This window comes from Protopterus annectens, chromosome 15.part0 (assembly GCF_019279795.1).
Source record: "Protopterus annectens isolate FY-2018-M chromosome 15.part0, PAN1.0, whole genome shotgun sequence".
NCBI classification, from domain to species: Eukaryota; Metazoa; Chordata; order Ceratodontiformes; family Protopteridae; genus Protopterus; species Protopterus annectens.
The window spans coordinates 302,668,629-302,694,884 of NC_056749.1; the positions used below are offsets into that span (position 1 = coordinate 302,668,629).

Genomic DNA, 26,256 nt, shown 5'->3' on the forward strand with positions numbered 1-26,256 from the left:
ACATCCATGCTTTAATGTCTTTGTATCCTTCGCCTCTATGTAACTGTTTTACAGTCATCAAAGTATTTGAATAACACATTGATTACTTCCTGTGAAGGTAAAACACAAGAAAGTAAACAGCCATGGTCCCTGTGGGATGCCTTGACAAACTTGCCCACGTAGGTGTTGTATGACTAAAGAAGTTCAACTTTTTACTTTGTCAGTTAGCCAATTAGCAGTCCATGTCAACAAGTGAAGATTTACTTTACAGCTGATCATGCAGTCTCTAATTTAATCATTTGGTAAGTCCAGATGCATTGCAATAACAGATTTACCACTTATTCAGAACTTGGCTAACTGGTTCATAAAAGTCAACCATACATATCAATATGGATCTGTTATTGAGTTGTATGCAATAAGTGGCTGCATTTGATTCACCTGTGTTAAAACAAACTTAAAAACAATGAACACCAAAACCAAGTAAAAATATATGAAGAGGATCACCAAAGGAACACTGCAGCACTAAATCCAGAAACTTTATTGAAAAAAGTTAAGCGCTTTCGTCAAAATCACAAGACTTCATCAGAACAAGAACAAACAGAAAATGCCACATTTAAATACCCTAACCCTTACAGCCATTGGTTGACAAAGCAAACATCATTTCCTGTAAAATAATTAAGCAGTTTAAAAAGTCAGTAACACATAATCACAGTAACTGCCCACTACAATACACCAATTGCCACCTACCAACCACATAGACATTAATGTTTTGTGTATTGAAGTATGATTTAAAACACAGATCTTGAATAAAATCACATAAAAAAGCTGATTTTAGTTTTAATACAGAACTAATGGATAACTTGTCATTGAGCCCAGGTGGTTGACATGCATTTAATTTAATCTGCCACTTGAGCTCTAAATATTCAAGGAAGTCATCATCGGGCCTCCCTCGTGGACCCAGGTCTACTTGTTCAAGTACAAAAAATTTAAAATAATGTGTCGGATGTACCTTTATATGCTTAAATAAAGGATTGGTTTCTTTGTTTTTTTAGTATATCATAGTTGTATTGATATATTTTTTGTCTGAGGGCTCTGATAGTCTTCCCCACATAGTACCCCTCACATACCATGCAGGTTGCAATATATACCACTCCCTTGGTGTAACAGTAACACTTCGTAATAGTAGTAATTTTACCATTGTTCCTGACTCTAATGGAATCAGTGTCCAATATATAAGGGTATTGTCCACACCTCCCACATTTAAAAGTTCCACCAAGACCTGCCTTTAACTTTTTCCTCACCACCAGGCCTTTCAAGGATGTGCCCTTTTTGTAAACCACAAGAGGTTTTCCCCCAACCTTTTGTTGATCTTCTCATCCAAACAAAAAATGGTCCAAAATCATAAATGATGCTTCTAATGTTAAAAAAATCCCTGGTGAAGGGCAGGACACATGCCCTAGTAAAACTGTCAGATGTTATGTGATCCTATCTCGCCTACATTCTGACTGATGGGTTCGGAGCCGATCCCTCGGCTCCGACTCGGCACGCTTATGCCAAAGAGCGAAGTCTCTTATTGGCTGAGCTTACTATATCCCAGGATGCACCACTACCAGTCCCCCAGATCTCGTTTGCCGCTAACCTGCGAAGACGTGGTCTCGAGCTGGCTGAGCTGAGTAGTAATTTTACTAACTTTTTCTGTCAGTTTTTTGCTGTTTTTGTCTTAAAAAGCTGTTTTAACGGCTATTCTTCTCATTGTGTGTGTTTGGATTTGTTGAAGACTTGTTGTGTGATTGGGTTGAGTTTGGTTTAGGCCCCCTTCATCTAGGGCCTTCCCGGTCAGTCAACCCTCCTAAAACCTTACAGGGTTTCAAAGTTCCCTGTCATTTGCGCTTTTTAGCGATAACTGTAAGCCTATATTTTTAGGTGGTGTCAATCAGTAAGTCAGTAATTGTATTTTTTCCTGTCAAAGATTACTGAAATTGTCTTACCATAATGTCTCAGAATCCTAGGCCTTCGGGCTTTAAAAAATGTACAAAATGTAGTTTCAAAATGTCCATCACAGACGATCACTCGCTCTGTGTGTATTGTTTGGGTGCAAAACACTTACAGGAGTCATGCAGCGTATGTCACGCTTTTTCCTCAAGGGTCCTCCAGGAGAGGAAAAATAAATTGATTCTTAAGGGGTTAATTAAACCCTCTTTTGAAGAAGCCTTGGCATCCTCTCCTTCTCCGGCTAAAAAGAAAAGGGCGTCGGTTCCGACCAGTCCGTCGGATCCGACCGCCAAGAGACATAGGCAGGCCTCTCCTTCGGCTCCAAGGACTTCGGAGCCGAGGTCGGAACGGTCTGCCTCGATGCCACCAGTCTCGACTCCTCTGGCTTCGGAGCCGATGGCTGGGGCATCGAGAGGCGGGTCACCTTCGTCGGCTCCACTGGTCTCGGAGCCGACAAGGGTCGCCCGCTCAGACACTTCCTCCTCGGCGCCGAAGTCCACCTCGGCACCGATGGAATCTGGTGTGTGTATTCCTTCGGCGCCGATAGTCATCGAGTCACCTCGGAGCCGGTCCCCTAGTCCTTTGGGGCCGTTGGAGAGGCCGTCTCGAACCCGTTCTGTTTCCTCTCGGTCTTCGAGGATGTCAGATTCTGATATAGACAGGGTGCTCCAAAGACTGTTCCAGTCCCCAGTCTTCCAAAAATTTGTTTCGGTTCCGACCCAGTTGGCTTCGGAGCCGATGACCCTGGCCCACCCATTGCCATTCCTCCTCCGACTGCTTGGCTCCGTGAGCAGGTGCTGTTGGAGCCGGTGGAGATCTTAGGGTCGGCTCCGACCCTTACTCCAACCCGGGCCTTCGGGTCCGAGTTTGGTACACGGACTTCTTCGGCTGGACCCGGGGTGATGTTTCGGGACCTATGCTTTCGGTTCCGAGCCTCCCCCTCGGTGCTTCGGCTGTGGGACTTCCGTCGGCTATCATGGCTCCGGGGACCGGACACTCCCAGGATTCTGGGGGTCCGGCTTTCAGAGCCATGAGGAGTGCCTTGGCCAAGTCCTCTTCGGCCATCTCTCCGGCTTTACCAGCACCTTCCCTGGGCGTGGAGACTGGGTCTTTGGCAGTTCCCCTGTCCGTAGTCAGCGGAGCCCCTGGGCCTGAGGTTACCCCCATTGGCGGTTCCCCTCCTCCTGAGGGTTCTTCGGAGTTGTCTTCGGAGGAACCCCCAAGGAAGAGATCGTGCAAGAGGAAGCACGTGGACTCCCCGAGTCTATTACATCGGACACTGATCTTGATGATGCAGAGGGGTCCCGGAAGTCGTCCTCGGATGATGTCTCATTTGCAGACATCTTAGAGATCCTCAAACAACGAGGCGGCTGGATATCCAAACCCCTCTGCTGATGAGTCAGTGCTCCTCAAGGCCTTTGGGGCTCAGCCCTCCGCCTCCTGGGTGTCTCCGCCCTTCGACGAGCTTCTGGATTTAGTTTGTCGAAGGGCGTGGAACATCCAGATACCGTGGAACCAGTCCCTTCGTCCAAATAAATTTTTGTCTGCTCCCCGAGAAGGAGTTCCTCACTAAAGGCGTGGCTGTAGATGCCATGGTGGTGGCATCTGCTACACAACAGGACGTGGCAGAGGCTTCAACGTCCGTCCATCCTCCTAATAAGGAGTCTAGGAGTATGGACAGGTGCGGAAGCGCACCCTGACTTCAGCGGCCTTTACTTTAAGGTCTCTGAATTATTTGGCACATTTTACCAGGCTTCAGAGGGATCTGGTCAAGGAGTTGTCAGATTCCCTCTCGGGTAACCTACCTGAGCAGCTAGCCCAGTCGGTTAGCTCTCAGTTGGCTATCCTTACGTCAATTTCTAACTCGTCCATGAGGCTCATTTCCTATGCGGCCGAAGGGCGGGTAGAGCGGCAGGCACAGGCGTGGCTCTACGGAGACAAGCCTGGCTCCGCTTGTGTCAGTTTGCGGAGGCCTTCAAGTCTTCCTTCGCCGACGCTCCCTTTGATGGGTCCTCCTTGTTTGGACCCAAGGTTAAAGACACCCCTTACCCGCTGTGAGCAAGAGGGAAAAACTTTATCTGCCGTAGGTGCCCGTTATTCCACTCCCTTTCGGCCTTACCCCAAGGCTAAAGGAGGGGGGAAAATGTGGTTCCACAAATCTCGTAAGTTTTTCTCCCAACAGCAGGAAGATTCCCCTTCCAGAGGCAGAGGACGGGGAAATTTTTCAGGGAGACGCCGTCCCAGAGGCGGCAGAGGGCCCCGCAATTCTGGAGACCATGAGTCCTTTCGTGGCTCTTCAGCCTCCCACACGTCATGAGGGATTGCCCGGCTGTGCTGCTCCGGAGCCAGTCGGGTGTCGTTTTGCCAAGCACCTAAAAGCCTGGGAGTCAATCACTCAGGACAGATGGGTGCTTCGGATCATTGCCGGAGGTTACACCATCCCATTCACATGCTCGCCCCCACCGTCCAAAAAAATCCCGGACCCACCACCCAGTCAAAGGGAAATGGCAGCCGCGGAAGCTTTAAAGCTGCTAGAAAAAGGAGTCATCCAACCGGTCCCCACAGACCAGATCGGATCAGGAAATTACTCCAGGTTCTTTTTAGTGCCAAAAAAGACAGGGGACCTGAGACCAATATTGGATCTCAGCAGACTGAACCAATCCGTCACGAAATCCAAATTCCGAATGGTCACGTTACAATCCATTCTCCCATTGTTGGAGAAGGATGTTTGGATGTGCTCCATAGACCTCAAGGACGCCTATTATCACATACCGATACATCAGGCGTCCAGGAGGTATCTGCGCTTCAGCCTGGGAGTCAGTCATTACCAATTTTGCGCTCTGCCCTTTGGTCTCACCACAGCCCCAGGGTGTTCACCAAGTGTTTGGCAGTAGTGACGGCTCACCTGAGAAGTCTTGGATTCCAAGTGTTTCCCTATCTGGACGACTGGCTCCTGACTGCCACCACCAGGCATCTACTAATGGACAACCTCAAAGCCACCATCTGCCTGGGTGCTACCCTGGGGATTACATTCAATTGGTCAAAGTCTGTCTTGCTGCCCTCTCAACGCATAAGGTTCATAGGAGCAGAGATAGACTCAAGATTGATGCGTCTTTCTTCCTGCCGAAAGGATCCAAACTTTACAGGGCCAAGTTCAAGCTCTGATCTCGAGATCCAAAGCCCCAGCCAGGATGGTTCTACAAGTTTTAGGCTCAATGTCTGCCACGGTTCTTTTAGTTCCTCTGGCAAGATTGCACATGAGGATTCTTCAGTGGCTATTGTCAACTCAATGGTCCTTTCAGGATCTTCCCTCAATCATCACATCATGATTACGGAAATATGCAAACGGGACCTTCGCTGGTGGCTTCAGACATCCAATCTGAATCAAGGAAGCCCCTTTGTTATTCCCTCCCAGTGGTTACCCTGACGACAGATGCCTCCCAGATAGGGTGGGGGGCATTGTCTGGGCAGGCTAGTTCAGGGCTCCTGGCTTCCAGACGAAGCTCTTCTCCACATCAATGTGTTGGAGATGAGGGCTGTACTTCTATCCCTACAGGCCTTACACAAGTTTCTTCCTCAGGGCATCATCGCCATCCACACAGACAACATGTCGGTGGTCTGGTATCTGAACAAACAAGGAGGGACCAGATCTTACCCCCTTTGCAGAGAGGCCATGAGAGTGTGGGAATGGGCTGTAGCTACCAAACGCTTCTTGGTAGCGACCCACATTCCGGGAAGATCAAATATATTGGCAGACAAATTGAGCAGGACAATTCTCTCTCCTCACGAGTGGTCTCTAAACCAAACAGTAGCAGCTCAGGTTTTCAGGAGATGGGGGACACCGTGCTGCGACCTATTTGCAACTCCACTAAACACCAAGTGCCAAAGGTTCTTCTCCTTGATCCCACATCAGGGAGTACCGGCTATGGATGCTCTAGCACAACCTTGGCCAACAGGGCTACTTTATGCCTTTCCTCCGATTCCACTTCTCTCCAAAGTCATTCAAAAAGCTTCTCAATTGGGGTCCGCAATGATACTGATTGCCCCATACTGGCCTCGTCAGGTATGGTTTCCTTACCTGAAGAAGCATGCGGTGGACGATCCGTGGACTTTAGACCTAATTCCGAACCTGCTAATTCATCAGTCGGGACATCAGCATCAGTCCCTTCGATCTTTGAAATTGACAGCTTGGCTCCTCCACTTCCGACTTTAGTCAGAAGTCACACACTAGACCCGGAAGTTGTTCACATTTTATCTTCGGCCCACAAACCCACCACTAACAAATTGTACCTCAGTAAGTGGAAGAGGTTTGCTATCTGGGCTCAACTCAAGGGCTTAGACCCTATCACTGCTCCTATCCCAGAGGTTTTGAAATTCTTAACATCCCTGTTTAATCAAGGATCTTCTGTCTCTACTATTAAAGTCCAACTAGCGGCTATCTCTAAATTCCACGAATCCATGGATCCTCCATTGATGAGCAGCAGACTATGCAAAACTTTCATTAAAGGTGCGGGCCTGTTAAGACCCCCAATTTTTCATCCTGCGCCTCCGTGGGATCTTGATTTGGTGCTTCGCATTAACATCTTCCCCTTCGAACCGGCTGCTACATGTGAGTTAAAATATCTGTCTTGGAAAACTGCCTTCTTAGTTGCAATTACTTCTGCAAGAAGAGTTTCAGAGCTTCAAGCCCTGTCTATTAAGCCACCGTACTTGATTTTCCACAAGGATAGAGTATCACTTAGGCCTAATCCATCCTTTGTCCCAAAGGTCTGTTCTAGTTTCTGTCTCCAACAATCTCTAGAGCTACCAGTTTTCTTCCCAAAATTCTCCAATGAAGCAGAATACACTCTCCATAAATTGGATGTTCACAGGCAATTACGCTTCTATTTAGACAGGACTCAGCAACTTCGTAAGTCAGACCAGTTGTTTGTGTCCTTCTCAGATAATAAATTGGGTCAAACCATCACAAAAGCTACTATCTCCAAATGGATCAGAGATTGCATAACTCAGGCTTATTCTTCTTGAATAAGCAACTTACAACATCTATCAAAGCTCATTCTACCAGAGCTATGGCTACTTCTATAGCTTTTCATTCCAAGCTCGCTATATCGGAGATTTGTGCTGCGGCTACTTGGTCCAATCCGCACACTTTCATTTCCCACTACAAATTGGATGTGGCATCTAAAGGACGAGCATCATTTGGTTCCACGGTACTCAGGAGTGTTTTCCAGTGAGCCACCCAGGATTCAGGTGCTAGGGACGCTGTCCCATCAGTCAGAATGTAGGCGAGATAGGATCACATAACATCTTTTAGTTATGTACTCACCATAACTTCAGATGTTTGGGATCCATCTCGCCTACATTCCTAAAACCCACCCTCCTTCCCCCTGCCTTGGAGATCAGAAGAGATTGAACGGTTTTGAGTTCTACTGTTTATCTTGTTTCATCTGACGATGTTATATAAGCAGGGCGTGCATGTGTGCATGTATGCGGACAAACTAGATCTGGGGGACTGGTAGTGGTGCATCCTGGGATATAGTAAGCTCAGCCAATAAGAGACTTCGCTCTTTGGCATAAGCGTGCCGAGTCGGAGCCGAGGGATCGGCTCCGAACCCATCAGTCAGAATGTAGGCGAGATGGATCCCAAACATCTGAAGTTATGGTGAGTACATAACTAAAAGTTTTTACCAAACCAGAGGTTCTATTCAAACCTTCAGGCTTCTCCAAGAGTGTAGAATAAATACCCCCAGCTCTTTTTGATTTGACTTCTTTAGCTATGTCATTGTCAAAGTTAAAGGGGTAACCTCTTTTCTGCAACATACCCATTAGGACATCACATTCTTTAATAAAATCATCCTGGTCAGACATCATTCTGGCCAATCTCACATATTGACTCTTGACAAGGGATTTTTACTGATGCAGAGGGTGGCAACTCTCAAAATGCAACAAAGAGGTAGAATAGGTAGGCTTTCTATAAAGGTGCGAAGTAAACCTACCCTTAAAGTGATCTTTCTTAATAGTAACATCCAGATAATTCAAGGTGACAAGGTCCTTGGTAATGGTAAATTTCAAAAAGTTGGTGGTGGTGTTGATGTAAACGAAGAACCTATTCAGGTTATCTTCACTCGATCTGTGTTTTAAATCATACTTCAATACACAATACATTAATGTCTATGTGGTTGGTAGGTGGCAGTTGATGTGTTGTAGTGGACAGTTACTGTGATTGTGGATTACTGTCTTTTTAAACTGCTTAATTATTTTACAGGAAATGATGTTTGCTTTGTCAACCAATGGCTGTAAGGGTTAGGGTATTTAAATATGGCATTTTCTGTTTGTTCTTGTTCTGATGAAGTCTTGTGATTTTGACGAAAGCACTTAACTTTTTTCAATAAATTTTCTGTTTTTAGTGCTGCAGTGTTCCTTTGGTGATCCTCTTCATATATTTTTACCTGTGTTAAAAGGTTTATTTTAAAATATTGATGTCAGACTTTCAGATCTGCAGTTCTTAACCAATTCAAGTGAAAAAAAAATATGAAATTAAAAATATTTCCTATCGTGTGAAACTATTCCATTATGTAACAACAAAGTAGTTAAACCATGTAATGGTACTAGAAGTGCTTCTGGTAATGAATGGACTACTTTATCTGGTAAAAGATTTGGGCCTACACCATGACTAGATTTAATCTTTGGTAAGGGTTTTTGTCCCATTTGGTGTTAATAAATGGGTAATAATGACCAGGTACGTTAAATGGCATAAATTCATCTCTCTCATCATGTGAAGTTGTGTGAACTGGATGTTAACTGTCTCTGTTGTGTTGCATACATTTGTAGCTCAGCAATTAGGAAGTTTAAGTTAGCTTTTAACATGTTTGAATAATAATTTTTTGTTACTTGGCCTGACTAAAAGCTAATGTTTTAGTTTAACTTTAGAAGCCACATAGCTATTTGTATTTGATTAGTCTTGGTCAGTCTGTTTTTGTTAAGTATTATGTGGAAGTATTAGTATATTTTATATGCATGCCTATTTTCCTTGGTAATTTCTTTAATGATATATTCAACAATGGATTAAGTCTGTCTTGATTAAAAGTTGCAGCCATTAGGCCTAATTAAGAGCTGTAATGGTGTAAAGCATGATTCCTTGACTGTGTTTTGATGTGTTGCATCAGTAATGGAGAAAATCATCTTATAGTTCATGTGTAATAAGTTTGTAGAAACTCTGGAAAGTCTGCCTCCTTTGTATTGCAAATGTTCATCAGTGGCTTATGTTTTACAGCTGGTAGAAAAAAGAGACAGCCAAATGGTCAGAATTTTAATTTTCTAAACGTTCGGGGGGGGGGGGGGGTTGTATTCTAAGTTGTCTATGTATCATTGCTCATAAAGTCTAATGGACTTGGTCAACTTGTAGGAAAAGTATCAAACTGCACAAAGTTGTTAATGAGTGATGTTTCAATGAATTCTAATGGAGCTGACATGTAATGCAGTACTAGGACGCTGTGAAGTTGCAATTTATAGCACATATACAGCAGCACTGGATTTAGAATTTTGATTTTTTTGGCATTTGTCTAGTAAAATTTGGAGTTTATATCTCCTCTTTTTATTCCACTGTCTCTCTCTCTCTCTCATTCATACACAACACACACACAAAACCACACACACACATATATATATATATATATATATATATATATATATATATATATATATATATATGGGTCCCCTACACTAGACTGACACACCACAAAGCCGACGCCCAAAAGACAGACACCAGAGATGATCGACAAGGTGAAATCCCGACAGCCGAAACACCGACATGGGCAAAGTGTGAGCGCAACTCGGTAAGTGTGCGATAGTGAGGGATTTAGGGTTAGGGTGCAAGAAAGTTGAGTGTGCGGTAGTGTCGGACTTAGGGTTAGGGTGCGGGAAAGGTGAGTGTGCGGTAGTGTCGGACTTAGGGTTAGGGTGCGTGAAAGGTGAGAGTGTGGTAGTGTCGGACTTAGTGTTAGGGAGCGGGTAGGGTAAGTGTGCAGTAGTGTCGGTCCTTAGGGTTAGGGTTTGGGTTAAGGTTAGTGCATATCTAGTTGTGTGTAATGTGTAGTTTACGTTTTGTGTGTCGGTGTTATGGTGTTCGGTTTTGTGAGTTTTCAGTATTGTGTGTTGTCGGTCTTTTGGTGTTGGTGTTTTGGGTGTGTGTTGGTGTAGTGTAGGGGATCCATATACATATATATATATATATATATATATATATATATATATATATATATATATATGTTTGGAAAACAATAATGTGAACATTTGTATAATTGGAGTAGCACATGTGAGTGGCATAATATCAAGTAGATCAAAAGTAAAACAAGCCACCAATTGGTCAGATACACTGTTCTTTAACAGTAGTTGTTTTAGACAAGATCCAGTAAGTAGAATCCATTAAAAATGATGGTTAGTACATTTCAAAAACGTGGAAGCTCTTCAAACATCTAGAGAAACTCATCCAGATTCTTCCTAACATTGTGTCTTCGTAACCGCTATGTTAACCAGGGTTATTACAGTAATGCACGTAGCCATTTGCATTATTTGTCATATGTCTGTGACTTTGAGTATGTTCCTCTCTGTAATTGCCACACTGGTACTGCTGTTTTTAATAAAAAAAAATATTTTGTAAACAAGTATGTTGGCTCTTTTATAAAGTAAGATTTGTTGGTTGGTTCTTGCATTTCAGGACCCATGGAGACTTAGTGAGTGGTTTGTATCACCAGATCCTGCTGTCTCTACAAAAAGTGTTGGTCGATCCTGTTCGCCCCTTATGCTCGCACTATGGAGCAGTAGTTGGCCTTCATGCACTTGGCTGGAAGGTAAATATATGAACCTTCTCACTACTGTTGAATAAAAGTACGATTTTTATTAATGGGGGAAATGGTAGGCAGTTTTGTAGAAGCTGTTATTTACTGATATTTGTTATGGCTGGGAGTGGTGTGTGTTTGCATAGATAACAGAGAACATGGATTTAGGAAAAGTGTAGTAGTCAAGGTACTTTGGTTTGGGTACTAAAATGTATCTAGATACACTGGGTGAACAGATGCACCCTTTTGAAATGTAAACAACGTATGCCAAAATGTAATGAAGTTATATAAAGATGTTACTAAATGAAACTGCACAGTGCATCACTAGATGTGGCATCAGTTTTACACTGCACTAACACACTATGTAAATGAGCAGGTAGCTTTCAGATTTATGATCTCATGCTGAATTTCTTAATTGCATTACCCACTTCTACAGCCAAGGCAGGGATTTAGTAACTCCATTTCACAAGTCTCCATGCAGGTGGTTGGTGTGAAAGAGCAAGATGCAGAGGACAGGAAGAAATGGAAACAGATGATCTGCTGTGGTGGCCCCTAATGGGAGCAGCTGATAGAAGAAGAAGAAGATCTCATAAGTCTCCTGATACCACAGTGCATGTGAAATGATATTACCTGGCAGGGCTTTCCAACTCCCTGATACTGCAATTATTTTTATCTACAAGACTAAGCTTTTGCTAATGGTATAGTAGACTACCCTTGCACTACGGGTTCCCATATTCAGTAAAATGTGACCCCCCCCCCTTCCATTTGACCCCAATCATACCTCCATGTTCAGTTGCATATGTAATTAAGAATGGGTGCATTGTCTTGCACATGTTCTTTCAGCTGAATTAACAGAGAGCAGGTAACTGGACATTACCACCTGCTGTCTGGCTGATGGTTTTTATCAAGGAAGGGCAGTGATTGTATTTGGGATAAATTATCCATCTGTGACATTTATTTATTATTTATTGACATTTGATTACTGGGAAAGTTTGACTGGGCAGTTGCCCATTTTCAGTTCAAACCCAGGAGGAAAAGCTCCAAAATATTACAAAAACACTTTTAAGAACAATTTTATAGTCTTTAAAAATAATACAGAAACATGTACAGTGTAAATTATACAAAATTAGATATACTGTGAAAACATTGGTTAAGAATTGATACAACTTATATGACATTGATTTAATATTTAGAGGAATGTCAGCCAGTTTGCAGAAATTAAAGATTAGTCTAATACCAACAGAAATTGCAGTATGAAGTGAGAGGAAAAAAATGGAGCTATGGCATATTAAGATAGAGAATCAAATGAGAGAAATTGAAGTAAGGAAGTGAGTGAAGAAGGGCAGGTAAAGAGTTGTAAGGTCAGAATAAGTACTTGTTCATACCTAGGGATAGAGTCTATCCTGGGTTGAGTAAGAACAGTGCCAGATTTTGCGTAGGAAGTCTTTCAGAATAGTCTTAAAGGACTGGAGGGAACATACTGACCTGATGGATACAGGTAAGGAGTTCTAGACCTTAGAGTTAATTATGGTTAAATGTCACACTGTGTTTGTCTGTGACCGTGATGTCTGCCATAGATATGCCTCACCTCTCCGTTTTGTTTCTTAGATGGCTCTTATGTGAATGATAAGGGAACAAAGGATATAATCAACTAACAAGTTTTCATCCTGGAAATTCAAAGGGATTCCCACATTTTCCATTTGCAGGCTGTGAAATTTTGAATGAGTCACTCAGTCAGAATGCGTGGGCCACTTTAAGAGGTTCTTGCACCTTATGAGTTTACCCGATCACAGGCTCAAGGACCCCTCAAACCACCCTGGGGAATTTCATTCAAATGGGCATATATTTTCCAACTTCCATTACTTTCATTTTGCTGCCTAAACTACATCTATTACAAATCTTTGACTTTCTCAGAACATACAATGGCTGCATGTGCATGTTGTCTTGCCTTTACTGTAGTAAGCTAGTCACATCAGTGTATACATCTGATAATTCTTTGAAATGCTTTCAGTCATGTAACTAATTCTTAGACTTAAATAGTAAAATTCATTAGTTCTCAGATGTTTGGCATTGTCCACTGCTGCAGAAGCCTTAGCTATGTGGATTATATCCTGCTTAGAATGTAACAGCTGGCCTGCTTCCAAAGGTTAAGGGCACATTCCATTGGAAAAAACATTGAGATCATGAGCATAGCTGGAGGAAATTAACAGTCTGGGTGCCAGGTCATTCAGACCTTTTCTGCAGTTGGAGTCCACCTTTTGTAGATGTTCAGGATTGATAGTTGGCCAGTGTTTCTCCATTGCTGGTGTAGATAAGTTCCCTCAAGGAAAATTCCACAAATAGAGTAAAATACTGCATTATAAAGTAAAACTGTTTTATGCTGGGGAGGGGGCTTTCACATAACTTTTCAGTCAGTTGGAAGACTGTGGTTCTTATTATACTTTAGCATAAACTCTGTTATTTTAACATTTACACCATTTTTTTGTGAGAAGACATTTATAAATTGTGATAAAGGGGCTATGGTTAAGTGTATGTTGTGCTTTTTTTTAAGGTGAGTGTGGTAGGTTTTTGATACTTGCCTGTAACAAACAGCTGCTGTCAGTTGTACCTGGACTTTTTTCCTTGACGACTTAACTGTTGGTTGTGTCCTTGGCAGGCACGGAAGAACCACTCTTGTTATTCTCGGGGGAAGGACTGGGGAATGCTTCTCTGCTTGTCCAGACTGAAATACCTGTTCCCCAGTATGATGTTCCTGACAGGAGTTAGTCTGATTCTGTGAAGCTCCTTGCCCCTTCAGCAATCTACTACTTTGCTTGAACTGCAGATTAGAGACTCTGCTGTGGCCATTTCTGGTTCCTCGTACCACTTCTCTTTTTTCTTGTTTTCCTTTGATGTAGTTCCTTCAGCCACAATAGACAGGAGCAAGACAATTTTTTTAAATGTAGCTGTTGGTTGTGTCCTTGGCAGGCATGGAAGAACCACTCTTGTTATTCTCGGGGAAGGACTAGGGAATGCTTCTCTGCTTGTCCAGACTGGAATACCTGTTCCCCAGGATGATGTTCCTGAAAAGGAGTCAGTCTGCTTCTATGAAGATTCTTGTTAAAAAGAAGTAGAAAGTTAGATATTTGTCTTTACCTATCTTTGTTATTTTATACTAGGATGATTTATTGAGTTTAGCTCAGGACGTAAACCAGGCTCTTAATACTTCTCATTCTGTATTTACTAGTTAGAAAAAAATCCTTATGTTCTGAAGATTCCCAGTGTGATGAACAGGGAAATGATTGTGAGGGAGCAACTCCTGTTTTTTTCTCCTCGAGTAACTGATTCTTATTTTGCGGAGAGTGTTTCTTCTGACTGTCTCTTGGAATAGTTTTCTTTTTCTGAAACCATATATAGCTTGAACCAATTGTTTCAATGGGAACATAGTGACATTCTTGTTTCTTTAAAAAAAAATAAGGTTTATTACAACAGGAATTTCCTCAAACTACCACTGTTCCACCTGTTATTCCAGCTTTGGAGGATGTTTTTTCTTTTTTTTTTTTTACTGTTTGCAACATGCCTGACATCCAGCCTGTAAACCTATAAGAAAGCAGTTAAATTGTATAAAGTTCCTCAGGTTTACAATTTTTTATTTTCTAATCCTAGACTGACCCTGATGTGATTTCCTCAACAAATCCTTCTGCAGCTAAACATTTAGTAAATGCTAATGCCACCCCCCTGATAAGGATGAGAGAGACTTTGATAGATTTGGGAAGAGAGTGTATGCATTTGCCACACATTGTTAGGATTATTAATTGTCAAGCTGACATGTTAAAGTTTTTGTTTGCTTTATCTAAGAATATGAGAAACATTACTGCTGCTTTTCCTTATTCTGATGAAAAATATTTTCTGAATTTACTTATTGCTTCTGTGGTAACAAACATTCTTTGAAATGTGCTTTGTGACTCAGCTGACTCTTTTGCAAGAGCATCAACTACATTTTAGTACTGATATGAGAAGGTTTGCCTGCTCACGTTCTCAAAATTTAAAAGGATGTTAAAGCTGAAATTATGAATTTCCCCCTTGATAGGGAGGTTTTTTTTGGACCATCTGCTGCTCAGTTCCCGAAGAAGTGTGATGAGAGAGAGAAGCTGATTCAAGGGATGAATCAGATTTTAAAGCCTTCAGTCTCCACATTTTTAAAGATTTCATCTCTAACTCTGGATTTTTTGCATAAAAAGTAAAATAAGTATTCTCTATAAACGTCTATTAAGTTGATGTTCAGAAAAACAATGGTGTCAAAAAAGGGTGGCGTTTACCAGAAACCAGGACATTCCAAAAAAGTCTAAATTGTCTTCAAATGTTAACCCCCTTTCATACTCTGGTAAGCCTTTAAATCTTCCCCAAAATTTGCCTCTGAATTTCTCTCTGGCAAAAGATAATCTCAGACAGAAGGGGTACAGATGGCAGTGGGAGTCCATCCCTCTTTTTCAGGGGATTCTTCCACATCCACCAGATCAAACTACTTTTTTCCCTCCTGTCATTCAGCATTTGTTGACTCAGGTGGTCATGGAGCCTGATCACCTTTGTTTGACATTGAAATGTTTTCATTCAGGAATATTTCTGCTACCAAAGAAAAAAAGGCTTCATGATACCAGTCCTGAATCTTTCCTTTCTCAAAGTTCCAAATGCTATCCCTTAACCTGTTGCCACTAATTCCCCTTTCAGATTTTTGATCACTCTAGATTTAAAGGATGGTTATGTTCCTATATCCTCAGATTTCAAAATATTTTTTAAGGTTTTTCTGTGTCTGAATTGCATTATTAGATCTCTGCATTACCCTTTGAATTACCCAAGAATGCCCACAGTGACTAGGTCCATTTATAGCCTATTGCAGACTGCAGTGTATTCACATTTCTTATTTAGATGACTTGCTTGTCTTTGCAGAGTCTTTTTTTAAACATCTTTATTGAATTATCATGTATGATATAGACAGTCATACATTTATTTAAATAAAGACAGATTTATTGACATATCAGTTACAAACATACATCACATATGAACGTCTGTATTGTTATCGTTAATCCAATATTACATACATCACTCAATTCCAGCCTTCACTTAAACCGTATTCCTTTTCCATAACATTATTTTACATGTATTGTTTCAAGAATTCCCATTTTTCCTATGTAATTTGGTCCTACTCTTTTCTAAAAATTCCACTTCCTGTTTTTTTGTTTTCTCTGTTAATAGATTAATTACTTAAAACACGTTTAATTTTTTCTTTGAGTTCTATTTTCTAGTAAATGCTTTTTGGCAGACACCAGAATTAAACTTGGCAAGGCCTTACTATATGTAGGCAATTCAGATCCTGTATCCCAGTTCAAAAAATAATTTTCTTAATTATACTAATTTACTTACCTGACTGTGGTGGTGGTGCTGCGGTAGCGTTGTCGCCTCACAGATGTTACACGTTCGATTCTCAGAGCGTCTTCTGTGTGTCGACATGCGTGAATGGACGTTCCTTTGTTGAAGGTTGTGCGTTAGGCCCAGCAAGCCAGCACGTAAAAATGTACTGCCAATCATTAGCGGACCGGAGTTCCGCTGTGGCGACCCCTAACCGGGAAAAGCCGAAAGACAGTTTAGTTATACTAATTTACTTACCTAGTATTTCTGATGGAGTAGTCTGTAGGATTTTTAAAGTTTGCCAACTGTTTGCAGTCCCAAAAAATATGTTCCCAGTTACTTCTTTCTTCTCCATCAAATCTCCAATATTTGCAGTTTACCCAATGAATTATTTGGAGTGTGCTTGGGGTATAAAAATATATATGCAAACACTTCCAAGCAAAAATCCTAAATCTTTTATACTTCATTGCATATTTAGGAGCCATGCATATTTCCTCCCATTGTTTCTTTGTGAATTGCTTATCCAGTCTCTCTTCCCAGCGTTTTCTAACCTCCTCTAATTGATTCCTATACATATCCTTCCATATCACTGTTGCAGTATTCATTACAATAGGGATTCCCTGCCTAGGGCAGCCTGATCGCCAGCCAGTATACCAAAGGCTTTAGGTTGCAGTGGGTATACTGTCCATCACATGTATACTCCCTGCACTTGGAATAGGGGATAAAGGTGATATCCGGATGTACCATCTTCAGAAAAGCTTTGTCACCAGTCCAAACACCATCTTCAGTCATCAGTCTGAATGCCCGTTCATCTGTTGGTTGCCAAGCCACTTTCAGATAAGTGTCCCATTGTTTTTTTTTTTTTTTGGTTTGTTTTTCTTATCACTTTTTTTAATTGCTTTTGGTTGTTGGTTTCATGTCATCCAGAAAGGGGAATTGCCAGTGTGGTAGACAGATTTCCCATAAAGACCCTCATGAGCAGTGTTTATTTTGCTTAGGTGCTTCCCACGATCATACGTCTTGTACGATTTGTCGAGCTTTCGTCCGTAAGAAGTTACATAGTCAGCTATTTTCCTTAGCTATTTATTTAGAAAACCACTGACTTAACCTGTTGGCTAAAGACACTATGGAAGGATCATCCTTGCCCGAGGGTCAGCTGGCTCCAAAGAAGACTAAGAAAGATCGGTTAGATTCTTCAGATGTACTGCCTCCACCAGATGTTTCTCTTGAGGCTAGTGAAAGGCTGGAGGACAGTCAGGTTTCTCTGCTGCAATCACTTCGGAGGCCAACATGGATCCGGCTTCATGCACATCCATGGAATCCTTGTAGACATCCACTTCTGATATTCAGAGCCTAGTGGTGTTCTCAGATTTAAGTAAAGGAAGACATGCTGACTACTGTCATTGAATGTCATCAGGCTGACATCCAAGAAGCAAAAACTAAGCATATTGCTCCTGTTCCTAATGGCTGGCAGAGTGAATGGCAAAACTTCACTCAAGGCCTATTTAATGCCCTTATGGCTTAAAGCCTTTATTATAATGTTTTTTTTTTCCTGCTCCTCCTTGGTCTTCTACCCCTCTTAAGAGGCCTAGAGAGCAAGCCTTATCTGATGAAGAATCCCAGACTTATTCTTGGATTCCTTCTCCCTTAGATTACGGTTCTGAAGGACAAGAGTCTATCAGTCCTGACTCTCTTTTGGAGGAGATTTATTTTGATGACACCATTTCCGGAATGATGGAATTTTTTTTTTTTTTTTAAGTGGATTGTGCTCAGGTGTCTGATGCTCAGAAGAGGTACTGTAAGCTTCTGCAAATGGAATCTCCAAGGCCCTCTGTTTCTCTTGTCCTTGCTGCCTTGTTGAATATATTTTCCACTGCTTCTCAGGCTCCTGATTCCCAGCCCCCTGCCCCCCCCATAAAACTGATAGGTTTTACAAAGTGCCTGATTGCAAGTTCCTTTATATGTGCCCCTCTGCTGACCCTTCTGTGGTGTCACTTGCCTGTGATAAGCCATCCAAATTGTTGCCTTCTACAAAGTTGCTTCCCTCTGACAAGAACAGTAGAACTATGAAGCTGCTGGGTAAGATAGTGTATACTTCTGCTACCATAGCTTTTAGACCTGTAAACTATCAGACACATATGACCAGATATGTCTTTGCTCTTCTTTCTCAAGCCGTCAGGTTATTTCAGATTTTCCTGATTCTGAGGGGAAGGTCTTTACTGTTTCATTTCTAGGGACATCTTCTCAGGTTGATCGGCATTTCATTAAATGCAGCTATGATGCAGCTGATGCCTCATGTAGAGCTGCAGCTTTTGGCTCTGTTTTGAGGAGGTATTTTTGGCTCAGACTTCAGCCTTTGCCTGATGGTATGAATGCAGAACTCATGAATGTCCCTCTGGATAATAAGCATTTGTCTTGTGGTGCTGCTGCTGAATTGTTTAAGTCCCTGCAAGAAAAGGGTAAGGCTTTACAAGATTTGAAACATATTTTTGTTTTACCTGTTCCTAAATTTCAAAGAAATTACCCTAACAAGGCTGTTTTTGTTTGTAGGCAGTCTTGCCATTTCCCCAAATTCAAGAAGGGTGGTAGAAGTCTCCTTATCCTAAAGCTACACAAACTCCTCCTACTCAGAAGCCTCTACTTTTCCTGACAAACCAGGTGCTGTTTGCCCTGCTCTTCTTAGTCGCATTCCTCTTTCTCTGCATATTTCTCTGTCTTTCCTATTTGCTTAAAGGTCATCCAAGACTCCTGGGTTCTTTGCATAATTCACTAGGGGTATTACATGGTTTGAAATCTCCCCTCTTTCCCCCTTTGGGCATTCCTATGCCACCTCAGGAACAACTGCCCTTTTTTCAAAAGTGCTTCAGGATCTGCTGGCTCAGGGAACTATTCAAGAAGTTCCAATTCCTTAGAGGAGGAAGGGGGTTTATTCCCGAATGTTCTTGGTCCCCAGGAAAGAAGGCACTTGGAGATCCATTCTGGATCTTTATCAGTTAAACACCTTTTTGAAGGTTCCTTCTTTCTGGATGCTATCTCTTCGAACCTTGTTTCCTTTTTTACTTCCTCAAGCTTTTCTAGTTTTCCTGTATGTCAAGGATGCTTATCTACATGTTCCATTCATCCCCTTTTCAGAAAGTTTTTACATATCTCTGTTGCTTCCTGGCATTTTCAGGTGTCTTTCCATTTCACTATTGCAGTATTCTTAACATGAGGGATCCCCTGCCAAGGGCGGTCCAACTTCTGGCCAGTATACCAAAGCCTTTAGGTTGTTAATGATATGCCCTACATCACACACATGCTCCTTGCACAAGGCGTTAGGGCATAAAAGGTGACATCTGGATATATCATCCTCAGAACGTCTTTGCCACCAGTCCAGATTACATCTTTGATCATCGGCCTGATCATTTGAGTCACTGCTGGTTTACCTACCTGCTTAGATAAGTGCCCCATTGGGGTTTTTTGCTTTTGCTTTTGTGTTGTGGGGTTTTGTGTCATCCAGAAAGGGTAAATGCCAGTGTGGGAGACAGATTCCCCATAAAGCCGGTCACGAGCATTGCTTGATGTTCATTGTGCATGCAGCTGTAGTCATAACAGATGGGTTCTCCTGCCGTCAGGCGGGTCCTCAGTCGGCTGAATTCCAAAGTCTAGATCCGGCGTCAGTTGTCGTCACTTCTTCCCTGACGTCAGTGCGACAGGGGTATAAAGGAACCAGCCGACGCCATTTTCTTCAGTCTTTCTTGCCGCGCGGTGCCCGAAGCAGAAGCAGTTCGCAAGTGCCGGTCGGCCAGCTCCTGAGATTACGAAAATTTGGAAACCGAAGTCTTAAAAGCTAAGTACCCCGTTGGGGAAACTTTTCTTGCCTCAGACCAATGTCAGACAAAGTTAATAATTGTATTTCTTGTGGGAAGCAAATACCACATAAGGATTTCCATTCCCTCTGTATACCTTGTTTAGGCCCAGACCACGACGTCTCGGTCTTTCGCTTTTGTGCTACATTCAACAAACGCACTATTAAGCATTGGGCGGAGTTCGCCCAGCATTATTTTGGGAAAGCATGTAACTATACTATGTCGTCGGATACTCCGACTCCGGTTTTGTCTAAAAAATGCAAAGACAAGGACAGACACACGAGGTCCGCGGCCTCTACCGACACCACGCCAAAGCCGACTACACATGGTCCGGTTCTCAGCGAGGCGCCTACGCAGCCCCTGACTACCGACAACACTTCTTTGATGGTGTCTCCCGTGCCCGAGGTCGCAGGCTCCTCGGCCCACACCCCGACTACAGATACCGAAGCCACTCTTGGCGTTGTATCTCAGAATGTGGACAGGTCCACCTCCACTCAAGGTGTCTTCAGACCTTTCTCGTCTTTCTCCATCAAGGCTTTCACAAAGTCTAAAGCAACCATGCACTCTAAGAGACCAGCTACACAGGGCCCATCTCCAGGCCCCATGCCTAAGAAACAGATGCTTAAAATGGCTGAGGATTTAATTACTCTTATCAGAGGTTCTCAGCCCCCACCGGACAAAAGGCCCAGAGTGGAGGAAGATTCCCCCTCCTCTGATCAGGGCTCCATTATTTCAGAGCATTCTGATGATCAGGAACATTCCTACTTCCCTTTTGAAGACTCTGATGCAGAGGAGTCCATCCCTTCTGTCTCCCCCCCAGAGGATTACTCATTTGGGGAAACTTTGCATACCTTAAGGGAACATTTCCACTGGGAAGGCCAAGATTATTCAGATTCCAAGAAAAGGCTCAGGGAATTTCTCTTGCTACCCCAGCACAGGCCTCTGGCTATACCTCCTGTCTTGGACATCCTAGATGATGTTTACTTGGAGGCTTGCCTTAACCCGGACTCTCTACCTCCAGCTCCAGTTAAGCCTGACAGGTACTACAGGGTTCCTGACTCGCACCAATTTCTATACAAAAGCCATGCTGCTGACCCAGAAACCATCTCACAGGGCCCCAAGGGAGTTAAGGCCTCCATTGCTAAAAATCCATTACCTTCCGAGAGACTCCAGATCCTTAGAAAGGTGGGGAAAAAAGGTATATACCTCGGCTACCTTATCCATGAGGGCCTTAAACTGTCAGTTTCATATGCTAAAATACCAACAGTTTTTGTTATCACAATTGAAAAGTAAAATGTCACAACCTGAACAACCAGACTTGAAGGAGTTGCAGGATTTGATGCATAGTGCAGAACAAGTGGGTAAGCATACCTTACAATGTGGTTTTGATGCTCTAGAGGCCTCATGTAGAGCTGCTGTTACAGGATCAGTCATACGTAGGCATGCCTGGCTCAAGGAACAAGCCTTGCCTGATCATGTCAAAGCTAAATTACTAGACGTCCCTCTTCAAAAGGATGTACTATTTGGTGCTAATGCTGAGGAGGTCTTAAGGAAAATGGAGGAAAAGGCTAAATCAATGCAAACTGTGAAAGAATTTCTACAGGTACAACCCCCACGTTTTAGTAGAAATTGGCCTTCCAAAAACTGGTCCTTTCCTGCCACGGACAGACCCCAAAGAGGCAGATACAGGCTCCCGAGGGGCAGAGGACAATCCCAAGAATCGTTTAGAGGCAGACAATGGCAAGCTCCTACACAAAGAGGTGGTGAGGATAACTCGCAATCTTTCAGAAAGCAAACCCAATGACTTTCCCCTTTGCATGCTAACCAAGTCTCAAATGGCAGCCCTCTTAGGAGGAAAGCTGGCATTATTTTCAAAAAATTGGCATATTGTCACAAAGGACAAATGGATCCTGGACATTATAAACAGAGGCTACAAATTCCATTTTCACACCCTTCCAAAAATGAGAGGCATGCCAAACCTGCCACACAATCAAAGGGCAGAGGCACAAAGGCAAATTACAGATCTCATAAACATAACATGAAAGCTATTCAAGAGGTACCTACGCACGAACAAGGTCAAGGTTTTTATTCCAGGCTATTTCTGGTGCCAAGGAAGGGAAAAGATTGGAGACTTATTTTGGACCTATCCATCCTAAACTCATTTCTACTTGTACCAAAATTCAAGATGCTCACTCTACAACAACTTCTTCCCATGCTGGGCAAGGAGTCTTGGCTGGTAACATTGGACCTCAAGGAGGCATACCTGCATGTCTCAATCAGACAAAATTGCAGAAGGTACCTCAGGTTTCTTGCAGGTTCAACCCATTATCAATTCTCTGCATTGCCCTTTGGCTTATCTACTGCGCCCAGAGTATTCACGAAATGCCTGGCATCAGTAATTGCCTACTGCAGACTTCAAGGGATACAAATATACCCCTATTTGGACGACTGCCTGATCCAAGCGGACAGCAAGCACATTCTTCTGAAACATCTGGCTTATGTAATAATGTTGTTGAACTCTCTGGGATACACAGTCAACAAAAAGAAATCAAGGCTAATACCCTCTCGGAAGATAGTTTTCCTGGGTGCCATTTTGGACACAAACACCGAGATGGCCTACCTCACGCCAGAGAAGCAGGGGCAACTAATTCAATACTTCAGAACACTAGCAAATTGCACCAGGCTGACTGCAAGGAAAATCCTGCAGGCTCTGGGATTCATGGCATCTTGCATCTTACTAATCCCATGTGCAAAGCTGCATATGAGGAAACTACAATGGTACCTGAAAAACATATGGTCTCAGCACAGCCACAGTTTAGAAACAATAATACTACTAATTCCATGTCTGCAAAAGGAATTTCTGTGGTGGGCTCAAGCATGTCAAACAAACACAGGTCTTCCATTCAGCAAGCCTCAAGCAAATCAAGTCATCACAACAGACGCCTCGGACTACACCTGGGGGGCGCACATGACAGATCGGTGCATTCAGGGCAAATGGTCCCAAAAAGAAAAGCACCTTCACATCAATCAAAAAGAAATGCTAGCAGTAATAAATGCTATTATAGCTTTCAAGGATCTTCTACAACCAGGTCAACTATTGATAAGAACGGACAACACCACAGTTATGTGGTACATAAACAAACAGGGCCCACCTTTCTAAGGATCTGGAGTCTCTCTCGGAAGGTAATGGATTTTTAGCAATGGAGGCCTTAACTTCCTTGGGGCCCTGTGAGATGGCTTCTGGGTCAGCAGCATGGCTTTTGTATAGAAATTGGTGTGAGTCAGAAACCCTGTAGTACCTGTCAGGCTTAACTGGAGCTGGAGGTAGAGAGTCCGGGTTAAGGCAAGCCTCCGAGTAAACATCATCTAAGATGTCCAAGACAGGAGGTATAGCCAGAGGCCTGTGCTGGGGTAGCAAGAGAAATTCCCTGAGCCTTTTCTTGGAATCTGAATAATCTTGGCCTTCCCAGTGGAAATGTTCCCTTAAGGTATGCAAAGTTTCCCCAAATGAGTAATCCTCTGGGGGGGGAGACAGAAGGGATGGACTCCTCCGCATCAGAGTCTTCAAAAGGGGAGTAGGAATGTTCCTGATCATCAGAATGCTCTGAAATAATGGAGCCCTGATCAGAGGAGGGGGAATCTTCCTCCACTCTGGGCCTTTTGTCCGGTGGGGGCTGAGAACCTCTGATAAGAGTAATTAAATCCTCAGCCATTTTAAGCATCTGTTTCTTAGGCATGGAGCCTGGAGATGGGCCCTGTGTAGCTGGTCTCTTAGAGTGCATGGTTGCTTTAGACTTTGTGAAAGCCTTGATGGAGAAAGAAGAGGAAGGTCTGAAGACACCTTGAGTGGAGGTGGACCTGTCCACATTCTGAGATACAACGCCAAGAGTGGCTTCGGTATCTGTAGTCGGGGTGTGGGCCGAGGAGCCTGCGACCTCGGGCACAGGAGACACCGTCAAAGAAGTGTCGTCGGTAGTCAGGGGCTGCGTAGGCGCCTCGCTGAGAACCGGGCCATGTGTAGCCGGCTTTGGCGTGGTGTCGGTAGAGGCCGCGGACCTAGTGTGTCGGTCCTTGTCTTTGCGTTTTTTAGACAAAACCGGAGTCGGAGTATCCGACGACATAGTATAGTTAAATGCTTTCCCAAAATAATGCTGGGCGAACTCCGCCCGATGCTTAATAGTGCGTTTGTTGAATGTAGCACAAAAGCGACAGACCGAGACGTCGTGGTCTGGGCCTAAACAAGGTATACAGAGGGAATGGAAATCCTTATGCGGTATTTGCTTCCCACAAGAAATACAATTATTAACTTTGTCTGACATCGGTCTGAGGCAAGAAAAGTTTCCCCAACGGGGTACTTAGCTTTTAAGAAGACTTCGGTTTCCAAATTTTCGTAATCTCAGGAGCTGGCCGACCGGCACTTGCGAACTGCTTCGGGCACCGCGCGACAAGAAAGACTGAAGAAAATGGCGTCGGCTGGTTCCTTTATACCCCTGTCGCACTGATGTCAGGGAAGAAGCGACGACAACCGACGCCGGACCTAGACTTTGGAATTCGGCCGACCGAGGACCCGCCTGACGGCAGGAGAACCCATCTGTTATGACTGCAGCTGTATTAGCACTCGAACATCTACATTTATGGTAGGTACAAAACTGTACTTTTTGTTTAGGTGCTTCTCACGACCATAGTCCTGCACTATTTGTCAGGCTTCTGTTCCAAAGACCTTCTGTAGTCTCCTTTCATCCCTGACTATCTGTCTAGAAAAACAGAGTCTAAAGCTTTATTGAAAGACGCTGTGAAGGGTACTTCCTGACCTGAGGGTCAGCTGTCTTTGCAGAAGGTCAAAAAGTTTGGTCAGATTTAGCTCTGCCTCCTCCACTGGATGTCTGTCTTGAGGCTGGTGAAAACCTGGAAGATCATCCGGTTCCTGGGTTGGATTCCTCTGCCGCAACCATTTCAGAGGCTGGAATGGATCCGGCTTCTCGCACATCCTCGGATGCATTGCAGACATCCATTTTGGATGTTCAGGGAGAACCACTGCTGATTATCATCGAAGAGCCTTTGGGGGGAGGGGGTTCACAGACACTGGTAAGGGAAGAAGTCTCGACTATGATTATTGAATGCAGGCCTTCTGCATTTCATAAGGCGGATGTCCCTGTTAAAAAGAAGCAAGAGACAAAACCTATTTCTTCTGCTCCTAAAGACCCTCAAAGTGAATGGCAGGATATTACACAGGGGTTGTTTAATGCTCTTATGGCCTTGAAGCCTTCTCAAGGGGTCTCTGTCCCGGCTCCTGCTTGGTCATCCTCCCCCCTGAATAGATCTAGGGATCAGGATTAATCTGAGGAAGAAGGGGATTTTGATGAGGTATCCCTGGCCTGTTCTACCCAGATTCCTTGTCCTTTGGATTATGGTTCTGAGGAAGAGGAGTGTGCTAGTCCTGAATCTCCTTTTGAGGAGATTTCGTTTGGGGATACCATTGCCAAGATGATGGAGTTCTTTAAATGGGATTGTTCCCAAGTATCTGAAGTGCAGAGGAGGTATTAACGAGCACCTTCAGATGGAGTCTCCTAGACCCTATGCTTTTCCTCCAGTTTTGGCTGCTTTATTGGATGCCTTTTCTTCTGCGTCTCGGGCCCCAAACTATCAGCCCTCTTCTCCTAAAAAAAACAGGCTTTATAAAGTACTTGATGACTGCAAATTCCTTTATAAATGTCCATCTGCTGATCCTTAGGTGCTGTCTGTGGCATATGACAAGCCTTCTAAAATACTGCCTTTTACCAAGTTTCTTCCTTCTGATAAGGGCAGCAGGACTATGGAAAGGCTGGGTAAAAAGGTTTATTCTTTAGCCACCCTAGCCTTTCGGACTGTTAATTATCCAACTGATATGACCATTTGTGTTTTGGCTGTCCTTTCTCAGGCTTGTCTGGTTATTTCTGAACTTCCTGTTTCTGAGGGAAAGAAGTCTGCCTTGTCTGTGTTAGGGGCTTCTTCCCAGGTAGCTCTCCATTCCATTAAATGTAGTTATGCTGCAGCAGATGCTTCCTCTAGGGCTGCAGCTACTGGCTGTGTGCTGAGGAGATATTCCTGCCTTCAGCTTCAGCCTCTGCCTGATGATATTAAGGCTAACTTGATGGATGCTTCTCTAGACAACAAATGTTTGTTTTGTGCTGCTGCAGCTGATTTGTTCAAGTCCCTGTAGGAAAAAGGGAAGCAGT

The 26,256-nt window shown here is 43.4% G+C and overlaps 1 protein-coding gene across 2 annotated transcripts in view; it reads left to right on the top strand.

Annotated features, from left to right (window-relative positions):
* The window catches only part of TAF6L (TATA-box binding protein associated factor 6 like), a gene marked incomplete in the record, with an annotated part of 985,055 nt that overhangs the window by 706,947 nt on the left and 251,852 nt on the right, over positions 1 to 26,256 (top strand). For both annotated transcript variants that reach the window (XM_044057070.1, XM_044057071.1), the window contains 1 exon segment: positions 10,688 to 10,820. In XM_044057070.1, coding sequence (XP_043913005.1) covers positions 10,688 to 10,820 — 133 coding nt within the window.